Raw genomic sequence first — 25,930 nt, 5'->3', positions numbered from 1 at the left:
CCACAGAAAATCTCCACGTTTGTTGGAACCATACGGCATCGCCGATCTGTTCGTGGGTATCATTTAATATTATTTTGCCACTCATGATTATGCTTTTTTTGGTAAAACTAATTTTACACCAAATTTATAACGTTCAGTATCATACTTCTATCATTTTTATTCACCTTCACAACTTACCGTCAAACTAACACGTCTTCACTGTTTACAAAACGGGTATACGTCATAGTCCTTTGCATTCCGCAAAGAAATCAGAAAACAATGCGGAGTGGTGGTATCTCTGCAACGTATATGCTCCGTCTACCAAAAGTAATGGGAGAGACGTTGACGATTATTTAATGATAAATGCACTTTATCGCTACAATTTACTGAACAATCCATTAACTGTAGCTTACAGCAAAGTGATATTATTAAATAATTCCTCTTCATAATTTGCCCCTTGTATTGATTCCATATCCATACTATATAAGTCAATTGTAAACACTAAACAGAGAAGCGTCTGCTGCACGGCTTGAATTCAATTGATTCACGTGATAAAAAATTATGTCGACGTAACATTCCGAAACGGTAGAACCCTAGTATTGTGGATGCACAGAGACTCGTTTACCCGTTTTCCTGTTTCGCATAAGGAATTAAGCTAACAAACAGTGCAATCATGGGAAAATCACCAAGGGTTCTTTCCATACAAAGTCATGTGGTATCGGGATACGTAGGGAACAAGAGTGCTACATTTCCTTTGCAGGTAAATGAGGAGCAACATATTTCATAATGACGATTGACTGTTGCAAAATCTGGAAAAAACTATACATGTCTTTACCGCTGAATATGTGGATAAACAGTGTTAACAGATTTTGCTATCGTCATTGAGAAATGAATACATATTAACTCTTTTCGCCCAGGTTCTTGGATTCGAAGTCGATGCCATTAATTCTGTACAGTTATCAAACCATACTGGTTATGGATCTTGTGCGGGACAAGTACTACATGCTGACGAACTGGGTGAGTGTTACCTAAGAGAAAATTGAGAAAAATAATACTTATAACCATTTTTTCTAGAGTTTAATCACTGCGTTTGTCTATAGCACAGTTGATGAAGGGTTTGGCGAGCAATGGGCTTGATCATTACTCTCACTTATTGACTGGATACTCAGGCTCACCAACATTCCTTAAAGGCATAGCTGATGCTGTCAAACAGCTACGTGCCAAAAATCCAAATCTGATATATGGTATGTTATTTTAGAACTACTATATGCTTGAATGACATACATGTAACTCTGTACTAATACTATTTTTGATTTTTATTCATCCAAGACTCACCTGATAAAACAATGAAAATCAGTAGTTTAAAATATATGCACAGATTACATAAGTATGCATTATGAGGATAGGACATGAGGATTGCTGTGACCTTTATGAAGGAATCATCCCTGCATTTACGTGAAGTTTTTAGGAGAACTACGGTAAACCTAAAGCAGGATGGCCAGACGGAGTGAACTCCATCCTCCCGTCTTAGCAGCTGCACCACCTCATTCAATTGGTTGCTGTTGATGCAATGTTCGTAGATTGACACACTGTGTGTGTCAGATAACTTATAAAATAAAACATAATTTTGGTGTTCGTCACTGCACACTAAGGACACCCGCTGATGACTTCTGGACCATGAAGATGCAGCTGTGCCCCTTGCAATAACTCCAATCTGTTTGGAAAACTGGCTGCAGGCTTGTAAACATTCAACTATGTGTCATGTATGTCATCCTATCCTTCCCTATGTCCATCTGATAATCTGAGTCAGCATCCCCCCACAGTGATTGAGATGTTGAACTCATGAGAATGCCAAGTTATTATAAAATGTACTTTGGATCTTGACACATTATTTTCTGTAAAAGCAGTAAACACTGGCCATGTATTGAAATACAAGAGGGTTTTATAGTTATACCCTGCCAATATTGTGTCAATACTGTGAGTAATCTTTAATTGTGTAGTATTCATTACTTATAAGGGATGGTTTAGCTGTCTTTTTAAAGACGTATTTCCTTTGGCAATGTATTACAGTTTTATCACCTGATGTTGTTGTGGTCTTCAGTCGTCCTGAGACTGGTTTGATGCAGCTCTCCATGCTACTCTAACCTGTGCAAGTTTCTTCATGTCCCAGTACCTACTGCAACCTACATCCTTCTGATTCTGCATAGTGTATTCATCTCTTGGTCTCCCTCTACAATTTTTACCCTCCACACTGCCCTCCAATACTAAATTGGTGATCCCTTGACGCCTCAGAACATGTCCTACCAACCGATCCCCTCTTCTAGTCAAGTTGTACCACAAACTCCTCTTCTCCCCAATCCTATTCAGTACTTCCTCATTAGTTATGTGATCTACCCATCTAATCTTAAGCATTCTTCTGTAGCACCACATTTCAAAAGCTTCTATTCTCTTCTTGTCCAAACTATTTATCATCCATGTTTCACTTCCATACATGGCTACACTCCATACAAATACTTTCAGAAATGACTTCCTGACACTTAAATCTATACTCGATGTTAACAAATTTCACTTCTTCAGAAACGCTTTCCTTGCTATTGCCAGTCTACATTTTATATCCTCTCTACTTCGACCATCATCAGTTATTTTGCTCCCCAAATAGCAAAACTCCTTTACTACTTTGTGTCTCATTTCTTAATCTAATTCCCTCAGCATCACCCGACTTAATTCGACTACATTCCATTATCCTCGTTTTGCTTTTGTTGATGTTCATCTTATATCCTCCTTTCAAGACACCATCCATTCCGTTCAACTGGTCTTCCAAGTCCTTTGCTGTCTCTGACAGAATTACAATGTCATCGGCGAACCTCAACATTTTTATTTCTTCTCCATGGATTTTAATACCTACTCCGAATTTTTCTTTTGTTTCCTTTACTGCTTGCTGAATATACAGATTGAATAACATCGAGGAGAGACTGCAACCCTGCCTCACTCCCTTCCCAACCACTGCTTCCCTTTCATGCCCCTCGACTCTTATAACTGCCATCTGGTTTCTGTACAAATTGTAAATAGCCTTTCGCTCCCTGTATTTTACCCCTGCCTCCTTCAGAATTTGAAAAAGAGTATTCCAATCAACATTGTCAAAAGCCTTCTATAAGTCTACAAATGCTAGAAACATAGGTTTGCCTTTCCTTAATCTTTCTTCTAAGGTAAGTCATAGGGTCAGTATTGCCTCACGTGTTCTACGGAATCCAAACTGATCTTCCCCGAGGTCGGCTTCTACTAGTTTTTCCATTCGTCTGTAAAGAATTCGCGTTAGTATTTTGCAGCTGTGACTTATTAAACTGATAGTTCGGTAATTTTCACTACTGTCAACATCTGCTTTCTTTGGGATTGGAATTATTATATTCTTCTTGAAGTCTGAGGGTATTTCGCCTGTCTCAAACATCTTGCTCACCAGATGGTAGAGTTTTGTCAGGACTGGCTCTCCCAAGGCCGTCAGTAGTTCCAATGGAATGTTGTCTACTCCGGGGGCCTTGTTTCGACTCAGGTCTTTCAGTGCTCTGTCAAACTCCTTGCGCAGTATCGTATCTCCTATTTCATCTTCATCTACATCCTCTTCCATTTCCATAATATTGTCCTCAAGTACATCGCCCTTGTATAGACCCTCTATATACTCCTTCCACCTTTCTGCTTTCCCTTCTTTGCTTAGAACTGGGTTTCCATCTGAGCTCTTGATGTTCATGCAAGTGGTTCTCTTATCTCCAAAGGTCTCTTTAATTTTCCTGTAGGCAGTATCTATCTTACCCCTAGTGAGATAAGCCTCTACATCCTTACATTTGTCCTCTAGCCATCCCTGCTTAGCCATTTTGCACTTCCTGTCGATCTCATTTTTGAGACGTTTGTATTCCCTTTTGCCTGTTTCATTTACTGCATTTTTATATTTTCTCCTTTCATCAATTAAATTCAATATTTCTTCTGTTACCCAGGGATCTCTACTAGCCCTCGTCTTTTTACCTACTTGATCCTCTGCTGCCTTCACTACTTCATCCCTCAAAGCTACCCATTCTTCTTCTACTGTATTTCTTTCCCCCATTCCTGTCAATTGTTCCCTTATGCTCTCCCTGAAACTCTGTACAACCTCTGATTTAGTCAGTTTATCCAGGTCCCATCTCCTTAAATTCCCACCTTTTTGCAGTTTCTTCAGTTTTAATCCACAGGTCATAACCAATAGATTGTGGCCAGAGTCCACATCTGCCCCTGGAAATGTCTTACAATTTAAAACCTGGTTCCTAAATCTCTGTCTTACCATTATATAATCTATCTGAAGCCTGTCAGTATCTCCAGGCTTCTTCCATGTATACAGCCTTCTTTTATGATTCTTGAACCAAGCGTTAGCTATGATTAAGTTGTGCTTTGTGCAAAATTCTACCAGGCGGCTTCCTCTTTCGTTTCTTAACCCCAATCCATATTCACCTACTACGTTTCCTTTTCTCCCTTTTCCTACTACCGAATTCCAGTCACCCATGACTATTAAATTTTCGTCACCCTTCACTATCTAAATAATTTCTTTTATTTCATCATACATTTCTTCAATTTCTTCGTCATCTGCAGAGCTAGTTGGCATATAAACTTGTACTACTGTAGTAGGCGTGGGCTTTGTGTCTATCTTGGCCACAATAATGCGTTCACTATGCTGTTTGTAGTAGCTTACCCGCATTCCTATTTTCCTATTCATTATTAAACCTACTCCTGCGTAACCTCTATTTGACTTTGTGTTTATAACCCTGTAGTCACCTGACCAGAAGTCTTGTTCCTCCTGCCACCGAACTCACTAATTCCCACTATATCTAACTTTAACCTATCCATTTCCCTTTTTAAATTTTCTAACCTACTTGCCCGGTTAAAGGATCTGACATTCCACGCTCCGATCCGTAGAACGCCAGTTTTCTTTCTCCTGATAACGACATCCTCTTGAGTAGTCCCCGCCCGGAGATCCAAATGGGGGACTATTTTACCTCCGGAATATTTTACCCAAGAGGACGCCATCATTATTTAATCATACAGTAAAGCTGCATGCCCTCGGGAAAAATTACGGCTGTAGTTTCCCCTTGCTTTCAGCCTTTCACAGTACCAGCACAGCAAGGCCGTTTTGGTTAGTGTTACAAGGCCAGATCAGTCAATCATCGAGACTGTTGCCCTTGCAACTACTGAAAAGGCTGCTGCCCCTCTTCAGGAACCACACGTTTGTCTGACCTCTGAGCAGATACCCCTCCGTTGTGGTTGCACCTACGGTAGGGCTATCTGTATCACTGAGGCACGCAAGCCTCCGCACCAACGGCAAGGACCATGGTTCATGGGGGGGGGATCACCTGATATACTGCTTTTTTTTCATGGATAAGTGTAACTGCAGGTTGACTGTTCCGTGATTATGTATAGAACTGTTAATGAAGTATTTAGTAATATTTTCTCTGCTGTGCACCACAAATTGGTAGATGTGGGTAGATGTGTACTCACCTGATGCAGTAAGGATGCCCAGTTGTTTTAAATATCTCTTTACAATTAGCCCTGCTACCACTCCTACTTATTATTCTTTTGGTCCTTTTCTGCAGTTTAAAAATTGTGTCCGTGTTGTGTGCCTTCCATTTGCAGAAAAGAGTCCCATACCTAAGAAATGATACGACACCACAAGATTACTGATGATAAAATGCTAAGAGCATAACTTGTGGATGACATTTTCTTGCCAGTATCTTTGTTTGTTCAATCCATTTTAATTGACAATCAATATTCAACCCTAAAAACTTTGTGTTTATTATACAATCTATAGGTTTTTCATCTATGCTAAATGCAACAGTTGTTTCCTCTCTTTATGCTGAAGTGTGTACTGTTTGTTTCCTGCACATCCAATGTTAATTCATTACATCCTGCCCCATCCTTGAGGGTTTCATGTGCTTTCTGTAATAGGAACTCTTGTGGTTTTTTAAAAAAATCTGTGACTGTGATGGTGCTGTCACCAGGAAAGAGAAATTTTTCTCCTTGTCTTATACTGGACTGGAAAGTCATTGATTTATAGTAAGAACAGAACTGAGCCCAATACACTACCACGAGGAACACCCATATTTATATGTTTCTTGTCTGACAAATGCTATGTTAAAAATTTATCATCCACAGATGTGTGAACTACCTCTTCCCCTTGCTTCCTGTTTTCTGGGTAAGACTGGTACCACTCGTTCATTATTACTTTTACATGTAATGCTTGCTGCTTGTTTGGTAGTAGTAATTTATGGTCAACAGTGTTAAAAGCTTTGAAAAGGTGTAGGAATATACTTGCAAAGCAGTCATCCGTGTCAAGATGCCACATTTGTAAAATCTGCCACTTTTGTAGGGTCTGTAATGGTCGATATTGTACTCATTCTTATTTGGAAACCAAACTTCGCTTCATTAAAAAGTCTATGTTTATTTAACTCATTAGTCTGTATGGAAATGGAAGGGGGAAGGAACAGACACCACACATTTATAAAGTATCATTAGTCTGTCTTTCATGATTGATCCAGCTGTTCCTGGGAATGAGGACAGTAGTGAAACTAGGTTTTAGTTTTCAATATTTTCCACTTTACCTTTCTTTTGTGAAGGCACAACTTGTGCATGCTGTAGGTCCTCTGGAAAAATACGTTAATTAAAGGACTCATTTAGTATGTTTGTTAAAGGGACTCGTATGCTTTCGATGCACCCTTTGAAAACAGACTGGCACCTCATCCATGCCTGCTGACTTCTTATTTTTTAATTTCAGTATTGTCTTCCTTACTCCAAACTATGTTATAGGAAACACCATCATTGTGCTTGCTGTGTAAGTTATTGTGGGTACCACGTGTGTTTTAGGAAGATTTTTCTGTATATTCTTCACAGTTCCAGAGAAGTCAGCTAATTACCGAGGATTTTTTGTTATTCTATCCCCATCTTTAATGTGTATGTTATTATACTTATGTCTGCCTTTTATGACTTGCCACACTCCTTTGCTTTTATTTCCTGCATTATATATTAGTTTGTCACAGAAATATTTTTCTACAGCAAGCAATACCCTCCAGTATATTTTTATGCCTGTGATAATAATCTGGGAATTGTGGATTGCTGTAGTGGTTTTATTAAGAACTGAGAAATTTAAGTGTCCAGGAGGACTTTCTAATATCTGCATTTATCCATTTATTCTCCTTAGCTGCCACTGTGGAAGTGGATACTTTCAGAACTGTCTCCCCAAAAATGAACAGTGTGTGCCAAAAAAGTCTAGGAGTCATCAGCATGTCTCCTCAGTGTGTGCGCAGTGGAGGAAAAAAACCATGTTTAATATTGCAAGTTACATGAAACAATTTGTTTGTAAATGAAGAAACGTTATTCATTGAAGAATACCAACTGAAGCAGTGCAGCTGTTGGGACACTGACCTCATCTTCGAGAGGATGGAGCTGCTCTGTCTGGCTATCCTGATTTGGGTTTTTGTGGTTTTCTTGGATCACTAAGTCAAATGCGAAGATGATTCCTAACCCAGGGCCATGGCTGACCACAACCTATCCTCTTAAAGCATGTTCTGTATGCTGTGTTATATCTTGGCCCTTTGATTGGCATTGTATTACTTTGAAAAATCCTACATCATTGTGAGATTATTCTTGGATGAATGAATAAATAAATAAATGTGTTTTATATTCTGAGAAGGTCCTCCTGTAGGTGAGCAGTTCTGTGGGCTGCTCAAAGCGAGTGTTTGGGTTTATTTTCTGACAGTAATTATCACAAAGGCTAAGATCTCTTACAAATATTTCACAGTTCTCCTTGTCAGTACGTGTAAGTGCATGGCTTAAGGCTGATGCTGAACTTTTTGATACCCTGGTAGCAGTGTTTATTATTTCGGTCTCACCAAAAGTGCCCAAAAAAGTTGAGGAAGTTATTACTAATTTCATTCTCAATCCCTGCATTAATACCTATGTCTTCACACATTATGATGTTAGTTTGGGGGCTGAAACTGTTTCCAAGATATCAGTTAATTCATTAATGAAAGTTTCTACAATACCACCAGGTGAGCAGTACACACACAGGATAATTAACTATTCAAATATGTCTAGCTTTGTTAGTTCAACAGCTGCCAATTCAAAATGTTTATCTACACTAACCAATCAAATCATCTCTAGCTTTAAAATATGTGCCACCCCGGAAACAAATACTTGACCCCCACTCTATAAGGTAGTTCTACAGTAGCAAATTGCACATTCATATGACAATAGCACAATATGGTGTAAATCATCATATCAACACCAATTCTCTGTAAATCATACCACCATGCTTTTGAAAAACTGTAATCAAATCCAAGCTGGTGTACTTTACTTCTACTGGACTGCACATTTTGATGAAGAATAGAGAATTCTGGACAAATTTCTGTGGTGTTTGTGTGATAAATTCTACCTTCTGTGCACCTTATGGTGAAATCTCTAAACCGGTTGAGATACTTGTGAGGGCAGGGAGACCATTGCTGTGGTTTATCCTAAAAAAGTCTAGTCCTTGTACCCAAGCGAAGAGGTATTTTGACCATATGTGGCTCTGCTCTAATCTCCCTAATTAAGTTCACCAACCTCCCTTTCCAAGTCCTGTTGATGTGCAGACGGTGCCTGGTGGATGCAAGAATACTGTACAGAAGCTTTTTAATGTTTGATTTTAAACTAGTGTTGATTTCATCAGAAGAGAATTTAATTGCATAAAAAATAGGCTCTAAAAACATTTCATTACATTATATGAAAAGTGTAGTTGCTACTCACTGTTTAGCGGAGGTGCTGAGTTGCAGATAGGCACAAGAAAAGACTGTTGGCTTCAGCTGCCAGAGACTATGCTCGTGTGTGTGTGTGTGTGTGTGTTTTGTCTTTTTTTTGACAAAGGCCTTGTTGGCGAAAAGCTCATTTTGTGACAGTCTTTTGTTGTGCCTATCTGTTACTCAGCATCCCTGCTATATGGTGAGTAGCAACTATAATTTTCATAATAGTATTACTTTCCATCCTGGATTTTCCATTAATTCATTGCATTATTTGTTACCTTCCAGTAACTTTAAATATTACTGAATATTATTTAAACAAGTCTTCGAATTCTGCACTGTAATCATGGTGCTAGAAACATAAAAACGTTAATGAGGGTAGAGGATATCTTAAATTTTATCAGTCAGTAGAGAGAACATGTGAATAATACAACGTATTGGAAATCAAGAGAAATGGAGGTTAATATTGGGCTGGTGCATAAGTTCGTACCATTGTCCCTTAAGTTTAGATAAACTTAACAGAGACTTTCACCATCAATAATAGATTCTCCTTCACTATTTACAACTGTCTGCCAGAGTTGGGATAACTTTTTGATTCTGCGACTGTAGAAATAACGTGGTTTTGGGGCAAAGAACTCATTTTCTAGTGAACACAGCTCCACTCACTATCTGCAAATGACAAAACAACATGTTAACTCATTTAGCAACAATGAACTACAAATAAAAAATGACTAATTGATAAATAAACTCGTAGCAACCAGAATACCAATGTGCAAAATAAAAATGCTACGAGCTTAAGCACAAACCTAGTGGCATGGATAAAAGTATCTTGCACTATGAGGGACAGCTTTATTTAATTCAGAGGACCAGCTCTAACCATTATTTCAAGGTGTATTACAAGAAATACTGGAAAATTGTTTTCATAGTCATTTAAAGAAAAAAAAAATCATGTACTGTACTGTGTACCGAAAAAAAGTTCAAAATTTAAATAAGAAAGCAGAGGCATACTTGTTTTGTAAATAAAACTGCCTGTCCTCCTGCTAGTTACTTTATTTATCCCATACGCATTTCGCCTTCTCCTGTTCTAAGGCATCATCAGTGGGATCTATAACGATACAGTTTGTTAGTTATAGATTATCAAACAAACTTGTTAAAGCAGAGGCACTTTATAGCATTATTAGGCATGAGTGATGTACAGCTCACTGATGACAGTGGTTGTAGGACAAATGAATTTAAATAATTTCCTACTAATGTCAACAGATCTGTTTCAACAACAGCCAAAAATACGTAAAAATATAGTTGGACACTTGACTGGCAGACATAAGATTTACTAAATCAGATGTTAAAGAGAACACAACAATCCTTTTTATTCATTTATCATATACCATAGATGTCATCAAGAAGGAGAAGCTTCAGGAATGTAGAAAAAGTCAAGAGACACCTTAACAGAAGAGAAGGACTGCTTAGAAGCTTAATCTGTTCATTTATTCATGCAGTGTGTGCCAGAAATTCCTTCATGAAGAAGAGCCTTTAAGGATGTGGAATGACTCAAATTATTTATTAACAGATAGAAGCTAGCTACTTCTATAAAGTGCACCAACTACAAATGATGACTAGTGATAATCTACTCACATTGATAATCATAGTGCTTACTTCTAGATTACTTTAGGTACTCATATATGTACATGTATTAGGAGAAAAGCTGCTCCTCTTCTTATATTACTCAGCTGCTTTTTATTTAAACTCATACTTCAAATAAAACATTTAGGTAATTTTTGGCCTACAAGTATGCTGTCAGCTGTCCACATACTGGCATAGTCAAATGGTGTTTAATACAAACATTAGATTTTACTGCATGAGTCAAAATATTCTGATAAATTGTAGGAGGAGTGGTGAGTAAGGTATCTTTTCTTTTATCTTGTTTTTGAATATCAGAGGATTTTAAATTTCCTGCCAATTGTCAACTGTCGAACCTATTACATGCTTTTGCACCAAAATATAAAATTATTATCTGAATCATATTGTATTGTTGTGAATTTCATAGTTGATCGTAAATGCAATCATTACTAACCACCGAGTGAGGTGACACAGTGTTAGCACACTGGACTCGCATCTGAACTGAATTGAATTGAATTGAATTTTATTTGATCCTGTAAGATTACATTGTGTACAGTAAATGTACGTGTAATATAGGACATGTCAAAGTATTAACATTCATTATCACTTATTTTTCTACACCTTTAGCTTACATTTTTACAGCACTGTTAATGAATAACAATATATACAAATTTAATGGCATAAGTATCCTGCAACACTGTAAAACTCTTTTTCAATGAGATAGTCTTTAAGTTTCTTTGGAAAGACATTGTGAAGTACACAATCTTGCAGGTTTTTGGGCAGACTTCTTAGTAGACTGATGTCAGTCGGTGGGGTATGCTCCGTACTTCATTCCTCCTTCTTGTATTGTGGGTGTGTACACTAGCATTTGTAATCCAGTTTGGGAGCATGACAATTCATATCTGCGTGCAACTATCCTGATTCAGATTTTCTGTGATTTGGCCAATTCCTTTCCCTATTTTGAAACAATCTGAGCTTTACTCGCAGGAAAAATCCTGATACACATTATTTATAGCTGTTTTAGGGAAGCTCCAGGTAAATGTAGGAAAACATGAGACAGTACTAACACTAGGATCTAACTGAGAGGACATACTGAAGAAAGGTAATTGTGTTAGTTCCCAGCAAGTCTTCCTGCATGTCACTACAGTCTTCTAGCATTGAAATCTTCCTGTGGACAACAGTATCTTCTGCAAAAAGCCTCTCAGACTTTGAAACATTATCCATTAAATCATTTATATACTCTAATGAATCAAAACATTATGGACGCCAGCTTAATTGCATGTTGACCCGACACAGTGCAGTAGCTATTCTGCATGGCGCAGAGTTAACAAGTTCCTGCTAGGTTTTCAGAGACATAAGACAGCATATGTCTTTGGGCAGGTCGCACAATTTCCATAAATTAGAGGTTGGTGATTCGTGGGTGCAAAGCTAGTGTCCGATAGCATCCCAGAAGTGTTCCATCCAGTTTAGATCTGTCAAATTTGGTACATAAGACATCCACATCAGTTCTCTCATACTCCTGAAACCACTGTAATACTGTTTTGGCCTTGTAAAACAGACAGCGGCCCTGTGGAAAGATGCCATCACCATCTGGAAGACATCAAGCATAAAGGGATGCACATGGCCCATAATAATGTTCATGCAGTCCACATGTCATGATACCTTCAGTTACTACCACAGGTTCCATGGAAGTCCAGGTGATTGCCCCCTTATCTTAATTAGCCCAGTCAATGAAGACCAAATAAAGTTGACCAGGGATTTTTTATTTTTTATTTATTTATTTATTTATTTTCCCCCAGAAGGGAACAGCATACTAACAATTCTGACTGATGGAGTGTAAGCATTGGAGTGGGTGTGGGGAGAGCACTTAAAGGTCAATTTTTTGTGTTTTTCTGGAATAACTCAAAAACTGCAGCTTCTTGCAAAAATGTTTCCAAGTATAAAATTAAACTACATTAAATTACACACTAAAAAGGTCTGGTTAATTTTTTCTGTAGGACAATAGTTTCTGCATTTCAGGGTATGGAAAAATCACAAGATTATTAAAAATATTGTTTGAACAGTACAAAATTAATGTTTATCTTTAAAGCAAGTATGTTAGGAACACACATTAAATGTGTGTACCATGTTTATGTGCAGTAGAGCCATATTAAGGCATAAATTGTGTTCTGGGTGTGTAACAGGCTGGGGAGGGTGTATGGGGAGGAACATAAGGGATGGTAGGTCACTGGATTATGTTCATGAACTTCCCTTCTTGATAGTTCTGCAAACTGAAGATGAGTGATAATTCCCTACTCTATCTATCTCACTACGTCACAAGAAGCAACTACAGGTTGTTTCACAAAGTTGTACTCAAACTCCACACCCGTTATGAATCACTAGCAACCCAGCATGCATACATGCCTGGAGGGTGTCATTTTTCACTAAGTGTGCTAAAAACACCTAATGCTGATTTAAATTACCAATAACACCAACACAAGTAACACATGCAGACAGAATCTCCATAAATCCCTATAAGCTAGACTAGTGATAGTGCACTTTGTGGAAAATAAACGCCCATCTGGCAAGTCCGTGTGATGCGCAGCTATTGGTTAATAAACTATGCTGTGCCATTTTGGTATAACTTTGTGAAACACCCTGTAATTGCTTCTTGTGACATAGTGAGGTAAATAGTGGGTCACTGGTCAATCTTCAGTTTGCAGAAGTATGAAAGGGGGGGGGGGGAGGGTTGAAATCTAAAAGAATTGGATAACACATAATGCAGAGAGCATTACCTGACTGATCCCAAGAACCAGATAATAAGTAGTGATGCATATGCGAAGTAGGTAAATTCAGTGAACACGTATTGTAACTGTGATAACTGGTTGGTTCATCTTTGTTTGCATACTTTAAATGTAATAATGAGATTTTTAATCACAATGTAATGAAACTTATATTTTATCCACAAATACATTCGATGAACATATACAAATACTGAAACACACATGTATAACATTCTTGCACTGAAACACATTAGGTATTTCCATTCAGTTTTGTGAAAAGACCTAGGAAACATGTTAGCAACAAAATCCAAATTATAATTAAAATGTTATTCTATCTTCTAAAGTATGTAGTATTGTGAAACCTTATTTTCTGTGTTTCGGCTATGTTAAATTTTTTATTTCAAACTATTTGTTATCCTGTAATTTTTATCCAGTTTTGTTAACATAAATTCTGTAATTTATTCACAAAACTCTGCAACTGTTAATTGAAATCAAGAAGTTTAGGTTTTAAACAATGTAAACAACTAAATTCTGATTGGTAAGACCTATATAAGGAGAGGCTGCAACCTCCAAAATTATTGTCATTGTTACAATTTGACAAACTCAGTGTGACATACATTTTATGCAAGTAAATAACTTTATAAGAAAATAAGAGAAGAAAACATAGTAGGTGAATATGGATTGGGACCAAGAAAGGAAAGAGGAAGCCGCCTGGTAGAATTTTGCACAGAGCATAACTTAATCATAGCTAACACTTGGTTCAAGAATCATGAAAGAAGGTTGTATACATGGAAGAACCCTGGAGATACTAGAAGGTATCAGATACATTATATAATGGTAAGACAGAGATTTAGGAACCAGGTTTTAAATTGTAAGACATTTCCAGGGGCAGATGTGGACTTTGACCACAATCTATTGGTTATGAACTGTAGATTAAAACTGAAGAAACTGCAAAAAGGTGGGAATTTAAGGAGATGGGACCTGGATAAACTGACTAAACCAGAGGTTGTAAAGAGTTTCAGGGAGAGCATAAGGGGACAATTGACAGGAATGGGGGAAAGAAATACACTAGAAGAAGAATGGGTAGCTTTGAGGGATGAAATAGTGAAGGCAGCAGAGGATAAAATAGGTAAAAAGAAGAGGGCTAGTAGAAACCCTTGGGTAACAGAAGAAATATTGAATTTAATTGCTGAAAGGAGAAAATATAAAAATGCAGTAAATGAAACAGGCAAAAAGGAATACAAACGTCTCAAAAATGATATCGTCAGGAAGTGCAAAATGGCTAAGCAGGGATGGCTTGAGGACAAATGCAAGGATGTAAAAGCTTATCTCGCTAGGGGTAAGATAGACACTGCTTACAGGAAAATTAGAGAGACCTTTGGAGAAAGGAGAACCACTTGCATGAATATTAAGAGCTTTGATGGAAAACCAGTTCTAAGCAAAGAAGGGAAAGCAGAAAGGTGGAAGGAGTATATAGAGGGTCTATACAAGGGCGATGCACTTGAGGACAATATTATGGAAATGGAAGAGGATGTAGATGAAGATGAAATGGGAGATACGATACTGCGTGAAGAGTTTGACAGAGCACTGAAAGACCTGAGTCGAAACAAGGCCACCGAAGTAGACAACATTCCATTAGAACTACTGATGGCCTTGGGAGAGCCAGTCCTGACAAAACTCTACCATCTGGTGAGCAAGATGTATGAGACAGGCGAAATACCTTCAGACTTCAAGAAGAATATAATAATTCCAATCCCAAAGAAAGCAGGTGTTGACAGATGTGAAAATTACCGAACAATCAGTTTAATAAGTCACAGCTGCAAAATACTAACACGAATTCTTTACAGACCAATGGAAAAACTAGTAGAAGCCAACCTCGGGGAAGATCAGTTTGGATTCCGTAGAAACACTGGAACACGTGAGGCAATACTGACCTTACGACTTATCTTAGAAGAAAGATTAAGGAAAGGCAAACCTACGTTTCTAGCATTTGTAGACTTAGAGAAAGCTTTTGACAATGTTGACTGGAATACTCTCTTTCATATTCTAAAGGTGGCAGGGGTAAAATACAGGGAGCGAAAGGCTATTTACAATTTGTACAGAAACCAGATGGCAGTTATAAGAGTCGAGGGGCATGAAAGGGAAGCAGTGGTTGGGAAAGGAGTGAGACAGGGTTGTAGCCTCTCCCCGATGTTATTCAATCTGTATATTGAGCAAGCAGTAAAGGAAACAAAAGAAAACTTCGGAGTAGGTATTAAAATTCATGGAGAAGAAGTAAAAACTTTGAGGTTCGCCGATGACATTGTAATTCTGTCAGAGACAGCAAAGGACTTGGAAGAGCAGTTGAATGGAATGGACAGTGTCTTGAAAGGAGGGTATAAGATGAACATCAACAAAAGCAAAATGAGGATAATGGAATGTAGTCGAGTTAACTCGGGTGATGCTGAGGGAATTAGATTAGGAAATGGGACACTTAAAGTAGTAAAGGAGTTTTGCTATTTGGGGAGCAAAATAACTGATGATGGTCGAAGCAGAGAGGGTATAAAATGTAGACTGGCAATGGCAAGGAAAGCGTTTCTGAAGAAGAAAAATTTGTTAATATCGAGTATAGATTTAAATGTCAGGAAATCATTTCTGAAAGTATTTGTATGGAGTGTAGCCATGTATGGAAGTGAAACATGGACGATAAATAGTTTAGACAAGAAGAGAATAGAAGCTTTTGAAATGTGGTGCTACAGAAGAATGCTGAAGATAAGATGGGTAGATCACATAACTAATGAGGAAGTATTGAATAGAATTGGGGAGAAGAGGAGCTTGCGGCACAACTTGACTAGAAGAAGGCATCGGTTGGTAGGACATGTTCTGAGGCATCAAGGGATCACAAATTTAGCATTGGATGGCAGCGTGGAGGGTAAAAATTGTAGAGGGAGACCAAGAGATGAATACACTAAGCAGATTCAGAAGGATGTAGGCTGAAGTAGGTACTGGGAGATGAAGTAGCTTGCATAGGATAGAGTAGCATGGAGAGCTGCATCAAACCAGTCTCAGGACTAAGGCCACAACAACAACAACAACAACAGCATATCATGTTTTGGCTACATCATTTCTGTAGAAATTCATTAACTATAATAAAGATAACCTGAATATTACGGCAAGTCGGGATTTAATTTGCAGGTGGTTCAAACACATACTCCCACGTCATTAACATCAAGAATTAAAAACTGAATATAATTTTAAGTGACTTGTTTAAGTGGTTGCGCTTTAAGGGATGTTCAAGAATACAATCCAGTGACCTACCACCCCTTGCATTTCTACCCCACACATCCTCCACACCCTGGAACACAATTAATCCCTTAATAAGGCTCTGTTGCACTTAGATGTAGTACATACATGTAGTATTTGTTTTTTTAACTCACTTCATTTAAGGATAAATGTTAATTCTGTACCATTAAAATTATATTGTCATGTAGAAGAAGGTGTAATTAGCTGAATGACAAACACTAACTTCACTTAACAAAGGTTCACTCAGCAGTTGCACATACAAGAGTGCGGAGCAAACTGCCTCCGGCCATAACACATAAAGTATATATGCAGCTACAGAACATTCCTGGATCTTGACATTTGTGGATACTTCTAGAATGTACTCGAACCGAATATAGCAATTAAAATTACAGTCCAGGTGAGTTTTGAACTCACGACCCTCCATGCAACAGTTTAGTATCATAACCACTACACCACGGTGCTACTCAGCTTCTTCTGCGACAATATTTTTAATAGTCTGTAATTTCCCTATGCCCTGCAATATGGAAGCTGTTAGCCCTAGAGAAAAATGGGTAACTCATACTTTGTATCAGTTTGAATATAGATTAACTTTTTACAGGGAAACATTTTTTCTAGAAGCCATGGTTTTCAAATTATAAATGAAAAACATAAAAAGTGGCCTTTAAATGCCCACTCAACCCCACTGATCAGGATTTTTAGTATGTTGTTCATGGCATTCCTCCCTAACACTGAACAAAAGTTTGTGTTTACATGAATTTTTTTCCCAAATTTTCCTTCGCTGACTTGTTCTGCCAACAGTATGCACCTACAGTACAGTGCAATATTTAGGCAGCTGTTCACCTGGTTGATGGCATATCAGGTATGATCATCTACCTAATGTAACAAGAAATGTGCTTAATCTAACCACATGACACATTTGCATTGATCCATGTTGCAATATTGCTGACCCCTGCTGTGGAGCACCATGTTCAACAATGTGCACTGAATGGTGTGTTCCAAAATGCTTGTGTGATGAGGTTTGGTTGTCCAACACGACACTGCCCACTAGTGGTTTCACTGTCATTTAGACACTTTCTGTAGATGATCATGACAGTAGCAAGCAAACTGCCAAGCAGCTTCATCGTTTCTGAATGGCTCATTCCTAGCTGCCAGGCCATAACAATCTGCCTTTTTTTAAAGTCACTATGTCAATTTATTTCCCCATTTGTGACCTACATAATGACTGGAATTATTCCCTGTTTGTCTATTCTCCACTTACATACATTCCTTGCCATATCACGAGCTGGCAACAGCTACAGGGGGCATTCAATCTTACGGTGAGCAGTGTGCATATTGTTTTGCCTCATCAGTGTTTACTGTAAACAATAAAGACTATGCCGGTATCCTTGTCACAGTGGTAACACCACTTCCCATCAGACCTCTAAAGTGCTGTTGGGCTCGGCTAGCACTTGGACAGGTGACTGTCCAGATCTACTGAGCACTGTTGGTAAGCAGGGTGCACGAAGCTCTTGTGAGGCCATTTGAGAAGCTATGTGACAGAGAAGTGGCAGCTCCAGTTGCGAAAACTGACAGTGGCCAGAAGACAGTGTGCTGACCACCTGCTCCTCAATACCCACATCTAGTGATGGCTATTGGCTGAGGATGGCAATTCAGTTGGTCAGTACCACTGTGACTTTTGAGGTCTGTTCAGATAGCGTTAATGGTCATATAAACCTCCATTGGGGTACTTGGGAAATTATCTTTACATTTGCTTATCTCCTCATGTTAACCATAACATGTGGAGTTCTATCTCTTAGGAAGTCCTAAACACAGTCACAAATCTGGTCTGATACAGTATGCAGGCTAGCAGTAGCAACAAAAGAGTTTCTGAAAAACATACATATTTGTTCACATATAAGTTTAAAAGTCAGAAAGTCTTTCCTGGACGTGTTTATCTTGAACACTGCTGTGTGCTGATGGTGATCTACTAGCTGCTAGACCGAGCGAGGTGGCGCAGTGGTTAGCACACTGGACTCGCATTCGGGAGGACGACAGTTCAATCCCGCGTCCGGCCATCCTGATTTAGGTTTTCCGTGATTTCCCTAAATCGCTCCAGGCAAATGCCGGGATGGTTCCTCTGAAGGGCATGGCCGACTTCCTTCCCTAATCCGATGAGACCGATGACCTCGCTGTTTGGTCTCTTCCCCCAAAAACCAACCAACCAACCAACCAACTAGCTGCTGACTACAAGAATGATGATTTTAGGTTTTCCTAGAATAGGAAGATTTTGATTATTTCTCAGCTATTCAGATGGATTGTGTTGAATGGAAGGTGGGATATTTTGGCAAGGCAACTGCTCTCCATTATCCGGCTTTTCTGATAACAGACTGCTTTTCCTGGGCACCACTTTAATATCCTGCCCCTCTCCTGTCCCCCCTTTCACCTCCTACTGGCCACCTCTGGGTGTGGTGGTGGGGAAAGCACATCGTTGGATTTCCAGACGTGCTGCTGCCATTGCTAGATGCGTGTCCCTGTTGGTGCAGCAACAGTATGTCTCCATCCCATTCAGTTTCCACCATGGGAATGGATTTTCACATAGATTTCCACTTTTCTTTGCCATGCTCAAGGCTGAGTCCCAGGCTTTACTCAGCTGAAAAAAGCTATCTTTATTTGTTAGTTCATCACATAATGTGATCTCTACAATTGCTTTTAGGGTATGATACTGGAAGGTGTTGGACTGTTGCAACTACTTGGTGCAATCATAATTCAAGTCATGTCTGAGAGACACACAGTGCTCTGCCACAACAGATTCTGTCAGCTATTTGTTATCTGTGTAGCATTTATGCTCAGCACATCTCTCTTGTACTGCCTGGATAACCTGGCCTATATACATCTTCCCACAGTGACAAGAGCTGTATTTTTTGGGCTTCTGGGTCATGTTTGACTGGCCTCAAGAAGGCTTTCATCTGTTGGGTGAAAAATGCACTTGACATTAAACTTTTGGAATACTATTCCAATTTTTTTTTTGATGTGTTTGTGACAGATGGAATTATCACAATTGCAACAAGTTTCTCTTTATCCTCAGCAAGCTGTGGTCTCAGCCTCTTGGTCAAAAGGCATGTTGTATGTGGTGGTTGATGTAGCCCTCCATATAGAACACAGCCTTTAGGTACTGGAATTTGGCTGCTAGACAGTGTCGGTTCGAGATTTTGCATGCTCTGTGCTCTAGTGTGCTTAGGCTAACTTTTCGTCCTGAAGGGGAAATGTCATCTGTGGGCATGCAAATATAGATCTGTATTCGTTTGTTTATGGTAGATGCTGTGTCTTGGTGTGCCTTCGTTTGAAGAGCAAATCCAGAAATGGATATTGATTATTTCCTTCTTTCACTATTGTGAATTTGATGATTTGGTGCAGCAAATTCCAGTGTTGCAGGAAATCTTGTTGGTGATATCGTCCACATGACCAAATTGAGAATGTATCATCTTAAGGAAGAAGCACAAGAGGGTGTAATCTGCCAACTCGGGCTGCTTCTGCAAAAGCCTCCATAAACATATTGGCCACCACTGATGACAGTGGGCAGCCTATCATCACTCCATTTGTTTGTAGTAATTTCCATCAAATAGGAATTATGTTGATGTGAGCACTATCCATTCTGTTCAAATGATCTATCATGCCCTTTGCCATCTCTGACAGAACTAAAATGTCATTGGCAAAACTCAAAGTTTGTACTTATGCTCCCTAAACTTTCAATTCCCTTAGTTTCTTTTACTGTTTGTTCATTGTACAGCTGAATGACATCAGGGATTGGTTACAACCCTGTCTCACTTCCCGTTTTCCTGTCATTTCCTATTTAAAACTGGGGTTACCTGACATTGAGGTCAGGACACTGTGGAACTCGCCTCTGTGTAGTTCATAGTAGCTGGTGCTGTAGGGATGAATTCAAATGACTTGGATTGTGAATCACCCATTGAAATTGAGCGTGTTGTGCCACTGGGGGTGGGGGGGTCATCTTTGGTTTTGACAATAGTTTGACAGTGGCCATTCATCCTCGAGGACAGCTGGTTAGTAGTCATACCAACATAAAAAGCTGTACATTGTTTGCAGCAGAGTTGGCACATGACATGACTGCCTTCACAGGTGGCCTGGCATCTGATGGGGTAGGTTAATTGTGTGGCAGGACTGGAGTAGATGATGCTGAGTGAGTGAATTGGTAATGTCTCGAACCTCGATTCCGCCACTGGGTAGGTAGTGTTAGACAGTGGCAAGGCTGTTGCATGAAGGATTTTGGTGTGTAGGGAGATGGCACCAACAGGAGAAGTAGGTAGCCGGATGATAAAGGAGGGGGGGGGGGGGATTGGAATGGGGGCAAAGGAAATGATTAGTATCTTTGATGTGTGAGGCTAGGTTTTGGGAAATTGGTTGGAAGTGTTGGTCAACAAGAGTGGTAATTCTTTCAGTGGGAGCACAATAGCCAGCTACTATGGGGTATCCAGGGTTGCTGGTTTTTGTGGAGGAAAGCCAACCTAATCCCAGCATCCAACTGCCCCCTCCAACCTAACCATCCTCTGGTCAGCTTCCAGGAATTCCTTACCAGCAACTTGGCTTTACCATTCTTCCCCAGGTCCCTTCCTAAAAACACTAAGTTTTTGGCAGAAGAAAAGACAGCCATACGCAATCTGAGAACAGATCCAGATCTAATCATCCTCCTTGCGGACGAAGGCTCCACCACCATTGTAATGAGTTGCAGTGACTATCTGCCAGAAGGCCTCCGTCAACTGCCTTACTCTTCACCTGCAAGTTCTGCCAGAATGATTCCATTCTGGAAGTCCGACATAACTTCTCATCCCTACTGAAATCCATAGGCCCTTTCCAGAACCTCTCACCTCAGCCCATCTCCCTCATTCCCCAAGTACACCCTGCACACCCACATTCTAAATGCTCCCCAAAATCCTCAAACACAGCAATCCTCGCTACTACATTGTCAGAGGCTATGGTGCTCCATCTAAAAGAATTTGCAATCCTGTTGACCAAAACCTCCAACCAATTGCCCAAAACCTAGCCTCTCACATCAAAGATACTAACCACTTTGTTCACCATCTCTCCACCATCATCCCCCCCCCCCCTTTCCCTCCCTTATCACTAATCATCACTGTTGATCCACCTTCCTACACTCCTGGAAATGGAAAAAAGAACACATTGACACCGGTGTGTCAGACCCACCATACTTGCTCCGGACACTGCGAGAGGGCTGTACAAGCAATGATCACACGCACCGCACAGCGGACACACCAGGAACCGCGGTGTTGGCCGTCGAATGGCGCTAGCTGCGCAGCATTTGTGCACCGCCGCCGTCAGTGTCAGCCAGTTTGCCGTGGCATACGGAGCTCCATTGCAGTCTTTAACACTGGTAGCATGCCGCGACAGCGTGGACGTGAACCGTATGTGCAGTTGACGGACTTTGAGCGAGGGCGTATAGTGGGCATGCGGGAGGCCGGGTGGACGTACCGCCGAATTGCTCAACACGTGGGGCGTGAGGTCTCCTCAGTACATCGATGTTGTCGCCAGTGGTCGGTGGAAGGTGCACGTGCCCGTCGACCTGGGACCGGACCGCAGCGACGCACGGATGCACGCCAAGACCGTAGGATCCTACGTAGTGCCGTAGGGGACCGCACCGCCACTTCCCAGCAAATTAGGGACACTGTTGCTCCTGTGGTATCGGCGAGGACCATTCGCAACCGTCTCCATGAAGCTGGGCTTCGGTCCCGCACACCGTTAGGCCGTCTTCCGCTCACGCCCCAACATCGTGCAGCCCGCCTCCAGTGGTGTCGCGACAGGCGTGAATGGAGGGACGAATGTAGACGTGTCGTCTTCAGCGATGAGAGTCGCTTCTGCCTTGGTGCCAATGATGGTCGTATGCGTGCTTGGCGCCGTGCAGGTGAGCGCCACAATCAGGACAGCACACGACCGAAGCACACAGGGCCAACACCCGGCATCATGGTGTGGGGAGCGATCTCCTACACTGGCCGTACACCACTGGTGATCGTCGAGGGGACACTGAATAGTGCACGGTACATCCAAACCGTCATCGAACCCATCGTTCTACCATTCCTAGACCAGCAAGGGAACTTGCTGTTCCAACAGGACAATGCACGGCCGCATGTATCCCGTGCCACCCAACGTGCTCTAGAAAGTGTAAGCCAACTACCCTGGCCAGCAAGATCTCCGGATCTGTCCCCCATTGAGCATGTTTGGGACTGGATGAAGCGTCGTCTCACGCGGTCTGCACGTCCAGCACGAACGCTGGTCCAACTGAGGCGCCAGGTGGAAATGGCATGGCAAGCCGTTCCACAGGACTACATCCAGCATCTCTACGATCGTCTCCATGGGAGAATAGCAGCCTGCATTGCTGCGAAAGGTGGATATACACTGTACTAGTGCCGACATTGTGCATGCTCTGTTGCCTGTGTCTATGTGCCTGTGGTTCTGTCAGTGTGATCATGTGATGTATCTGACCCCAGGAATGTGTCAATAAAGTTTCCCCTTCCTGGGACAATGAATTCACGGTGTTCTTATTTCAATTTCCAGGAGTGTATATATCAAAATTCCTCATGCCTTTGACCTTGCCATAATCAAACACTACTCTCCCAACATCTTTCAGACTCCAAACCTACCACTTCATTCCCTTACCAAGTATATCCTGACACACAATTATTTTCCGTTTGAAGGAAAGGTTTACAAAGAAATCTGTGACAAAGCCATGGGCACCCACATAGCATCCTCCTACGTTAACGTGTTTATCTCGCATCTTCGAGTCTGGTGCAGGTTCATTGATGATATATTTGTGATCTGGACTCAGGGCCAAGACATCCTACCTTACCAACAATCCTTCACAACCTCAACATCTTTACTCCCATCTGCTTCACCTGGTCTTCCTCTGCCCAATGGGCCATCTTACTGGATTTTGACCTCCACATCTCTGATGGCTCAATCCACAATTGTGTCCACATTAAACCCACTAACAAAAAACAACAACATTTCTCCCATACAGCCTATCCACCTGTGGACAATGTATATGCAGTGACAAGAGCTCCCTTAGCCAGCATGCTGAAGGCCATGCAAATGCACTCACAGACAGGCGTTCCCTCCAAACCTAGTCCACAGACAGATTTCCCAGGCCATATCTTCACCCCCCCCCCCCCCCCCTGTCCCCAACCTCCCACCATACCCAAGAATCAGCTACAAAGGGCAAAGGGGAAAACCCCTCATCATCTAGTATCACAGCCTTCATCAGGTCTTTGATTACCTATCATCATTCATAGAAAAGAGGACATTCTACCCCATATCCTTCTCACCCCTTCTAAAGTGGTAATCTATCATCCACCCAACCTCCACAATATCCTAGTCAGTCACTATGCCACTTCCAGTCTTGAACCCTTGCCACAGGAATCATATCCATGTGGTAGACCCAGAGCTAAGACCTGCCCAGTCCATCCACCTAGCACTTCCTATTCCAGTCCTGTCACAATCTTATCCTACCCCATCAGAGGTCAGGCCACTTGTGAAAGCAGCCATGTCGTATACCACTCTGCTGCAATCTTTGTGCAGCTTTTTACGTTGGTATGACCACCAACCAGCTGTCCACCAGGATTAATGACTATTTCCCAACTGTTGTCAAGAACAGAATTGAGCACCCAGTGGACAACAAGCAGCTGAGCACTACATGATCAATTTCAATGACAGCTTCACAACCCGAGCCATCTGGATCATTCCCTCCACCACCAGCTTCTCTCAACAACACAGATGGAAGTTATCCTTACAATATACTCTGCTTCCATAATCATTTTGGCCTCAATCTCAGGTAAACCACGGTTCCTTCATTCTCCACCCAACAGTTTCCCCTTCCTCCATCCTGTCACATCCTCCTAATTCACAACCCATGTTGCCTTGAGCAATTGCCTCCCCTCCCTCCCACATTCCTAGCCAGTAAACTAGCTGCCTCTCTCCAAGCCACTAGCCACCCTTTGCCAGTCCCTCTCCCTGCCTCCCTCTCTTCTTAACAACCCCATTCGATACTACCGCAACCACAACCAGTCCACCTGCTGAGAAATAGCATTGGCACTGTGGCAATGTTAGTTCAGTTGGCATTTGGCACCGTGCAAGGTAGCCGGCCGAAGTGGCCGTGCGGTTAAAGGCGCTGCAGTCTGGAACCGCAAGACCGCTATGGTCGCAGGTTCGAATCCTGCCTCGGGCATGGATGTTTGTGATGTCCTTAGGTTAGTTAGGTTTAACTAGTTCTAAGTTCTAGGGGACTAATGACCTCAGCAGTTGAGTCCCATAGTGCTCAGAGCCATTTTGAACCGTGCAAGGTGTGTGTGTGTGTGTGTGTGTGTTGTGTGTGTGTGTGTGTGTGTGTTTTTTGTGTTAGTGTTATTCTAGCTCATCAAAAGATAGCTCCAACTCCAAAAGGTAGCAAACTTTCTTTCTTCCGTGTGTGCCTGTCAACAACTTAACACTTCTACTTTTCAGTGGTGTCTTTTAATCCAAAATTAGCAATTTGGTAAATACATATGGACCAAAATTCAGATATCTGGTATCTAGCAGTTGAGCTATCAGAACTGTAAGGGCTGAGCTGAAAATGGCAATCAGTATTTTAGGCATGATATACAAAGTACATATCTGGATGTGGAATTATAAAACAGCTGATTTGTAATAATGAGAGTTGTAGAGCAAATAAATCACACACCAACAAGAAACTTATGTGTGATAGTGAGAACTGGTGATATCGAACATCTTTCTCTTCTTTAAAACTCATACACATGGAAAGCAGTAATACGAAACCAAAATTTTTCAAACACGCTGAATACATTCAAATATGACACACTCAGTACAGGTACTAAGCCCTCCCCCAAATAAACTCACACCACATGTTTTGTTTTCTTTGAGCTAAATAGGCACATTATTGACCAAATATTTATTAACTGCTTGTAGGAGGCAGCAAAATGTTAATATTTAAATTATGCACAGCTCTCTTGTTACTTTGTAGGAAAAGAGAGATTGCTACTTACCATCAAAAAGACATGCCAAGTTGCAGACAGGCACAATTAAAACGTGTACATAAAGCTTTCACCCACAGCCTTCATCAATAAAAGAGACACACCCACCATTCACACACACAAGTAAGCACATTTGATACACACATGACTGCCAACTCCAGCATCTTGGGCCGGATACTGGACTTGGTGGTCGTGTGTGTGAGGCATGCTTGCTTGTGTGTGTCTCTCTTTTACTGATGAGGGCTGTTGACAAAAGCTTTATGTAAGTGACTTTTAATTGTGCCTGTCTGCAACGTGACATGTCTTCTTTACGGTAAGCAGCAATCTTGTCTTTTTGTACATTGTTGCTATTCCTACCTGGAGTTTCCATTGTTTGATGTCTTTTCACTTTCTCTGTATAAAATTTGGCCATCTAAAACAGTTTTCATGTTTCTTTTGTTTAATAATTTCTGCACCTGGTCATTCTACAGATGTT

At 40.8% G+C, this 25,930-nt stretch overlaps 1 protein-coding gene across 5 annotated transcripts in view; it reads left to right on the top strand.

The window, feature by feature from the left end:
• Positions 1 to 367: 367 nt before the first annotated feature.
• The window catches only part of LOC124544907 (pyridoxal kinase), a 127,772-nt gene continuing 102,209 nt past the window's right edge, over positions 368 to 25,930 (top strand). For 4 of the 5 annotated variants that reach the window (XR_006967575.1, XR_006967574.1, XR_006967573.1 and 1 more), the window contains exons 1-3: positions 368 to 739; positions 897 to 996; positions 1,080 to 1,223. Coding sequence is in view for 2 of the 5 variants with exons in the window: in XM_047123640.1 (XP_046979596.1) it covers positions 653 to 739; positions 897 to 996; positions 1,080 to 1,223 (331 nt within the window). In the remaining 3 variants the exon portion in view is untranslated. The remainder of the gene's footprint in view (positions 740 to 896; positions 997 to 1,079; positions 1,224 to 25,930) is intronic. The other variant, XM_047123641.1, reaches the window with a different exon arrangement.

Source organism: Schistocerca americana, chromosome 8, assembly GCF_021461395.2.
Source record: "Schistocerca americana isolate TAMUIC-IGC-003095 chromosome 8, iqSchAmer2.1, whole genome shotgun sequence".
In the NCBI taxonomy this organism is placed as follows: domain Eukaryota; kingdom Metazoa; phylum Arthropoda; class Insecta; order Orthoptera; family Acrididae; genus Schistocerca; species Schistocerca americana.
This window is presented reverse-complemented; position numbering and strand designations above follow the sequence as displayed.